Source organism: Mesitornis unicolor, unplaced genomic scaffold, assembly GCF_000695765.1.
Source record: "Mesitornis unicolor isolate BGI_N332 unplaced genomic scaffold, ASM69576v1 scaffold11364, whole genome shotgun sequence".
Classification (NCBI taxonomy): domain Eukaryota; kingdom Metazoa; phylum Chordata; class Aves; order Mesitornithiformes; family Mesitornithidae; genus Mesitornis; species Mesitornis unicolor.
The window spans coordinates 42541-49731 of NW_010182179.1; the positions used below are offsets into that span (position 1 = coordinate 42541).

Below are 7191 nucleotides of genomic sequence, written 5' to 3' on the forward strand. Positions count from 1 at the left end.
GAGAAGTTAGAATAGTGAATATTATTACTGTGAGTATTATGGTAGATATAAGTATGCCAATAGTAGGAGATAGATCAGAATGTCTAATTTTTTTTTTTTTTCCTCAGAAATGCTCAGTGAACATGAGGGAAACTTCAGCTAAGTGAAAATAAGTAAATATCAGGTTTACCATCCACTGTGCTTAGAGGGTCCTTTGGATCATCCTGGGAAGCAGATTTGTGATTCAGCATCTCAGGTGTTGGCCCCAGCACCCCAGATGCAGGTCCTGGCTGGAACAGCTTCTTCATTTGAAAATGTTCTGCTTTTCCTTTGGCAAAAATTCCATCAAAAGGACTCACTTGTGAAGTGTAGAATCTATCAGCTTGAACGTGAGACCCTTTAGTCCTGCTGTGAGAGCTTTTCTCGTTGTTTTGTGCTGACAAGTTCTGGGTGATGTATGTGTGCAGTGCAGCCATCAGAGTTTTTTGGTCAAGCCCCATTTCTGACTCTGGCTGAGGCTGGTTGAAGGTCCTCCCACGGAGATTTTCAGCGTGCTTTTGATGGGATGGAGGTGCTTTTTCTTTAGGTTTTTGCATCATGTAGTACCTGATAGGATCATTATAGATGTAACTCTAGAGAGAGTAGAAGGTGGAAAAAAGGACAGGGTCATTATTGCTTTGTGATGATTATTGTTATGCAGGAATCACAGGCATAACTTTTAGTTAATAATTAGGATTTGTAATGCATACGTAGATTGCAAACTTTAAACTGGTAATTTTGCTTTAAAGAGGCACTATCACTTTGATACAAATTTTGTAAAACAGTTGATCAAATTATTAAAAAGTAAGAGAAGATTAGAGAGAGAATGACACAACTCAGACTTTATGCTATGTATGCACTATTTGTACTCAGCTGGACAAAGAAAATTTAGTAAAGACACCTCCCCTTTCATTTACTAGAATGTAAGAATAACTTTTTTTTCAGATTACTTACCAAAAATTAACTAGTAAAATCAAATTGTCATTTTTTAAAGAATATCAAGAAAGTGAAACAATTCCTTTGTATATATACTTAGTTCTATTTAATTTTTTTTTTCACTAAGTTAAATCTCTAATGTGCTCTGACAGTATAAATAAATGTAAAAACAGCCTTTAAAGTGGTTTTTAATTTCTGTATTATTTTCAGGTAAAACAACTCAGCAATAAAAAAATGTAAAAAAATATTTCAATCAAACTAAACAGATGGTTTTTGTTGAAAAAGTGCTGGGAAAAAAGCAGAGAGGTGGGCTGGCACTAGAGTTTTCTATGTTCAGTTTCAGATTTTCAGGGATGCACCAGATGGGAATGCAAGACAACATTTATTGGTTATTGGCCATTTTTTTGTTGATGATCAAATTTTCTTTTGAGGACAAATTCTAAATTTCCCTATTAAACTAATGCTACCCTCCTAAATAATTTCAAAAATAATTTTCCTTAACTCCCTGCTAAATATAAATTTGAACTGAGAGGTTTGTTTCTATTCAGAATTATTCCAATTAGATTCTTTGTAATTCCTTCATGGCACTTTGGTGAAGTTGCATCCCATCCTCTGTGTGTGTTGAAGAATGGGTCCTTCTTCTCTGCTGTGGTTTCTTCCTTAAACTGTCATACAAACTACATTACAACATGGAAAACTTAGGACAGGGATTATATCAGCTCTCACTGTTACAAATTATAGTGCATCACTGGTGTCTCTGTGCACTGGTACCACAATGGTTTATGACAAAGACCCGCAAAATACATGTAGAGAGTGCAGAGACTATACACCTCTGTAGAATTCAGGCAGAAAAAAACATTATTTGATCAAATTATTAAAAAGTAAGAGAAGATTAGAGAGAGAATGACACAACTCAGACTTTATGCTATGTTAATACCAAGAAATTGGGCTAGAGTAAGACAGTGTCAAAGACTATAGAGCTAGAGATCAAGCAGCTTTGTGTATGAAATATTTTAATGTCCCCTGGGAACTGCATCAAACAACAGCTCCACGGCTTCAGTTCAGTGCACCAGCTGCAGGGTATGCACAGCTCTGATCAACACCAAGAAGGGAGCCAGTTGTCAAGCTACAAGTTGCACGCCATTTACATACTTAATAGCAAACCCTAGATGTGAAAAACTACTAGTCCTATGCATTTATCTCTCAATTTCAACGGGCTTTTGCATGGGGTAATTAACTCTTTAATGACACTCACTCCCTGGAAGGAACTTCAGAGGGTGACACAAAGCAGACCCAGACACACCAAGCCATTTACAGAGAAATCACATAAACTGCCGCCTGTCTTCCCCACCCCTGTACTCCCTACCCTGCCACCTTTTGGAGGACCTTCTGGGGACAAGGAAAGGAAGAACATGGAGATGGGAAAGGCAGAAATATGATGGGGGGAAATGGACATTCCCCATTCAGCCATGAAAAGACAGTAAGTCAGTTAAATCCAGCTTGTGGGACCATACCCTCATTTGGATCTCTGTCCTATATCCAGCTGTCTCTTTTGCCTCTAAAGCTTTATAATAAATCACATCTTTGAGGGAGCAAAACTGATAGACACTCTCAAATCAGTTGTGAAAGGGTCAGGAGATCTGGGCTGGCTTTTGATGAACTATTTAACAAGTCCCAAATATCCTTTAACATTAACAAATCTGCGATTTCCTGCTCTCGTAGACAGAAAGAAAACACAACAAAAACACCAAGTGGTTGTACACAAATTGGATGCAAGTGCATGCGAGTCCTGGACTCGAAGCTGCACCTCTGTCAAGAAGGGGCAGCCTCTCAGCAGCTTGACAGGTCACACTTCAGGTAGTAAGGGATGAAATATTAAAAGTTCTAATTAAAGTACAGCACCGACAGCTCAGCTGTCTTCACAGTGCACTCGGATACCAGCCCATTCGATGCAGCTTCGTCTGACTTAATTAAAGGGATCTCACATCTGTATGGTGTGGCCATCCTCAACTTGGATGAGAAAAAATCTCCTTCCTCAGCCCTTCCACCTCATCTCAAACAAAACACAGCACCAAAAATACACTTGCCAGTCAAAATATGCAAGGTGAAATCCAAGTAAAATTGCAGCATGGATAAATACAATCCTGGACTATGAGTTTGTGCTAGTGGCATGGGAAAAAAAAAACAAAACAACAAACAACATATATTTTTTATTAAAAAAGCATTTCTTTTTTATAAAGATAGGATATCTTCTAGGATATCTGTTATATGCAGTTTAGAATTCAGTGACAATTTACATCTTAAGTTATTAATAAAAATTGCAGAGCGTTGTGATAATCTTATTTGAGGTGTTTCTGCAATCTAACCTCCTGAACATGGACATTGCTAGTTTGACTTACTTCAAAGTCAAATCGCATAATCCATGGTCTGTAAAAAGAGGAATCTATAAATTGCTTTCTTGGTGCCTTTGGAGAAGATGCTAACATTACGGAGAAGCAGAGGGAAAAGAGCAGGAAAAAAATAAAAAGAATATTAATTTCTATATTGATTAAACTGAATTTATATAAATTACTTCAGTAATTGAAAAAAAAGATAAATATTAAATGAAATCTGCAGAACTAAGAAAGAATACTTTAGTTACTATATAACAGGTTTATACTGAATAGGGTTAGAACAAGTCCCTATTACTATCAGGAATAACTTTTTTTTAATAGATGAGAGGCTGTTTAATTATATTACTGATACAGCATCTTCAAAAAGTACTCTGAATCGTTAAAAAACTCAGTTTAAAAAACCTTATGTCTCCATCTGCACAAGGTTTTCCTCTTTTCACCACTTTTCAAATAAGCTATCTCAATAATTCACACATTATCAAAAAAACCCAACTAACCTTTCTGAAGACGGAATTGTTAGGGCAATGTCTTGTATGGTTAAGTATGTAATTCACTGACATGTTCTGCATGAAAGTTCACAGAAGGGCACATTAAATTACACCTTGCAGATGCACTGTAAAATAGTCTATGGACTACATGTTTTCTCTAAAAAAGTCGACTTTAAGAAGAGGGCATGATTAGATACATACAATGCAAGGCATGGATAAATGCTGTTCAGTTTATTCACTAAGGGGTAGATTGATTTGAACATTTTGCCCAAGTGCAGAAGGAATGGAATTAAATTTATAACAAAATACCTCATTTCTTGAGGATATATTTGCTAAATCTTGAAGGCACATGGAGGCAAAAAAATCCCTTAGGAATGCATGAAGAAGAAATCCTCCTCCCTCAGTTTCATTTAGCTTTTTCTGTTTGATGCATTTTCAGATATTAATTAATGTTTGCTACCACCTAAATTTGGTTGGACCGTGATTCCACCTACAATACTTAATTTACTGTGCCTGTTTGAGACAGTGGCAGTATGCTCTCTAAAATTAGAAAAGACAAACACAACAAACACTGGAACCAGGCCCTCCCTCACCAATGGTGGGATAACATGAAAGTTCTCAAAATCTACCAAAATATGAAATGATCTCATTCTTAACTCAGTGTGTGGAGGGAAAGAAGTTTAGCTTTTTCTACTAAACAGAAGTACAAGTAGCACCATCTACCTGAGTGTCAGACAGGAGTGCAGGCTGTGAATTTGTACACCTCAACTCACCTTTACCTTGAGAGAAATGCAGCCAACAGCGAAACCTGAAGGCCAAATGGAAGTTATGGAGTGGATTATGGTGCAAAAGTGTGGGGATGGAGCTGAGTAAGCAGTACAGCTGTGTCTGGAGAGCATCTCAGCTAAAGCAGCCAGACCTTGGATAAAAACACCTTAATTCTTTCAGCTGGTGAGCTGCTGTAGCCATACAGCACTGCACTGTCAGGAGGATATCACACAGAATCACAGAATTATTGAGGCTGGAAAAGACCTCTGAGATCATCAAGTCCAGCCTATGACCTAACATTACCACATCGGCTAGACCATGGCACTAAGTGCCACATCCAGCCTTTCCTTAAACACCTCCAGGGATGGTGACTCCTCCACCTCCCTGGGCAGTCCATTCCAATACCTGATCACCACTTCCATGAAAAAGTGCTTTCTAATATCCAGCCTAAACCTCCCCTGGTGCAGCTTCAGGCTATGCCCTCTTGCCTTGTCACTAGTTGCCTGGGAGAAGAGTCCGACCCTTACCTGACTACAACCTCCCTTCAGGTAGTTGTAGAGAGTGATAAGGTTCCCCCCAAGTCTGCTCCAGGCTAAACAACCCCAGCTCCCTTAGCTTCTCATTATAAGGCTTTCCCTCTCGTCCCTTCACCAGCATCATTGCTTTCCTCTGGACCTGCTCCAGCACCTCAATATCCTTCTTGAAGCGAGGGGTCCAGAACTGCACACAGTACTCGAGGTGAGGCCTCACCAGTGCTGAGTACAAGAGGAGAATTACATTATCATAGCAGGCTTCCAGACAGCTTCAAGCTATCTGAAGGGGGGACCTCTATTTACAAGGCTCTGCATGCTGTAGACATGATGTTACACACCCTGCACCAAGTTCAGTGTTAGGTCTGTCAAAGTAACAGGTAAAAACAATGAAGAAAATCAATTTTCTGAGCACTAGTGAAGCAAAAGCCTTTTCTATCAACTGATAATTACTTTTTCACTTGCTATAGATAATAATATTATACTGTGCAAGAAATCACTCCATAAAAAACAAGAACTTGGAAGATTAATTGAGAATCCAGAAACCGGTAAAGAGGCCAAACCAGTGCCTCCTGCAGTGATGGGATAGCATCAGGCCATGGTCTTTTGACAGATTCACAGGCTTAAGGCAAAATTAAGGCATGATTACAGTCATCTCATCTGACCTACTATTTCACTAATAATTTTCTGTAACTATCTCCTATTTTCTTTCTGAGAATTACAACGGCTTTGAAACCATTTAAGAACTACATCAGAGAAGTAAAGATGGTGAAGATTGTTAATTAACACCCTGTAGTTTGCAGTGTCAAAAGCTTGATCAAGCAAAAGCGGTCCTCAGAGTCTCCTTTGATCAAAACTAGTGATGACTTTGCTTTCTAATTCTGGTTGTGAAACCACCGTGTAACAGGACTGTCTGGGTCTGACTGTATGCCATTCAATAACCTACATGGCCGTAATTTCAGCTGACAGAGACTTGATTGTGAGCAGCATATTCTACCAATCTTAAACAAAACAACCACCCAAAACAAAAGAAAAAAGAGGATAAATACATCAGTTTCTTTCATGTAGAATTTACTATTTAAAAAATTCACTTTTAAGTCTCAAATGTTCCCACCCATTCTTGCTCTCCTTTGCAATGCTCCTAGCCGCATGCCTACCCTTGAACCTTCTCCAACAGTCTTTCCGAATGCATCATTTTTAGCATTAGTTGCTATTTCTTCAACCGCTGAGGAACTCACTAGCTTTAGTCTTCATAACTAAATGTTGGTTGTTCTCACAGTTTCTGTCAAACCTCCATCCTATGGGTTAAAGCAAAGTTTCTAAAACAATTGCTTTGTAAAAGGAGTGTAAAAGGAGTGCTGGATTGTCTTTCCTTGGCACTCATCATTAGCTCACCACAGACAGAAATGTTAGTTTTACACATCATGATAACCTGTCTTGCCTCTACACATAAAGAAGCGGAGAAAAATGACAGATGGATGAACCTCAATAAACTGATTAATGCCAAGGGCGCCCTGTCCCAGCTTCTCCCCAGGCCACCACAGCAAGCCATCAGCCACAATGTCCAGGAGTGCCACCCACCAGCTGGGTCAATGGGAGAAGCTCTCTGGATCACTGAAGACTGAAGGGGTTGCGGCGTACAGGTGTGTGGGACTTGAAGAGCATCTTGTCACTGTACAAGGCACATTATGGGATGTTTATAGAAAGGACCAGAGACGGAGGAATCAAGCTGGAAACAGCTGTAGTAAATGATGGGAAAAGGGAGTGAAAGGGACTGGTATGTAGCAGGCTGACCAGTATGCTTGTCTGGCCATGCCTTGTGTCTGATCACCACAGTCTGTCCTGTCTTCTTAATAAACTCTATTTCTAAGTCTTTTTTCTGTGTGAGAAGCTTTCTACTCTGTGTGCATGTGCATGTGTATGCTGGTCTGAGTGCCAAACCGGAGTCAGACCACGGCACCACAGTGCCTATTGGCAGTACCTGCTTCACCTGGCTACTGCCCAGATGTGAGGACACGGAGATGAAGCAGCTTCACCTCTGTCAGGCTACCAGGTTCA

At 39.5% G+C, this 7191-nt stretch overlaps 1 protein-coding gene across 1 annotated transcript in view; it reads right to left on the reverse strand.

The window, feature by feature from the left end:
- LOC104540000 (receptor-type tyrosine-protein phosphatase N2-like) overlaps nt 1-7191 on the reverse strand; it is a gene marked incomplete at its 3' end in the record, with an annotated part of 56675 nt that overhangs the window by 27877 nt on the left and 21607 nt on the right. The window contains exon 7 of the mRNA XM_010183686.1: nt 170-611. Within this exon, the coding sequence (XP_010181988.1) occupies nt 170-611 (442 nt within the window). The remainder of the gene's footprint in view (nt 1-169; nt 612-7191) is intronic.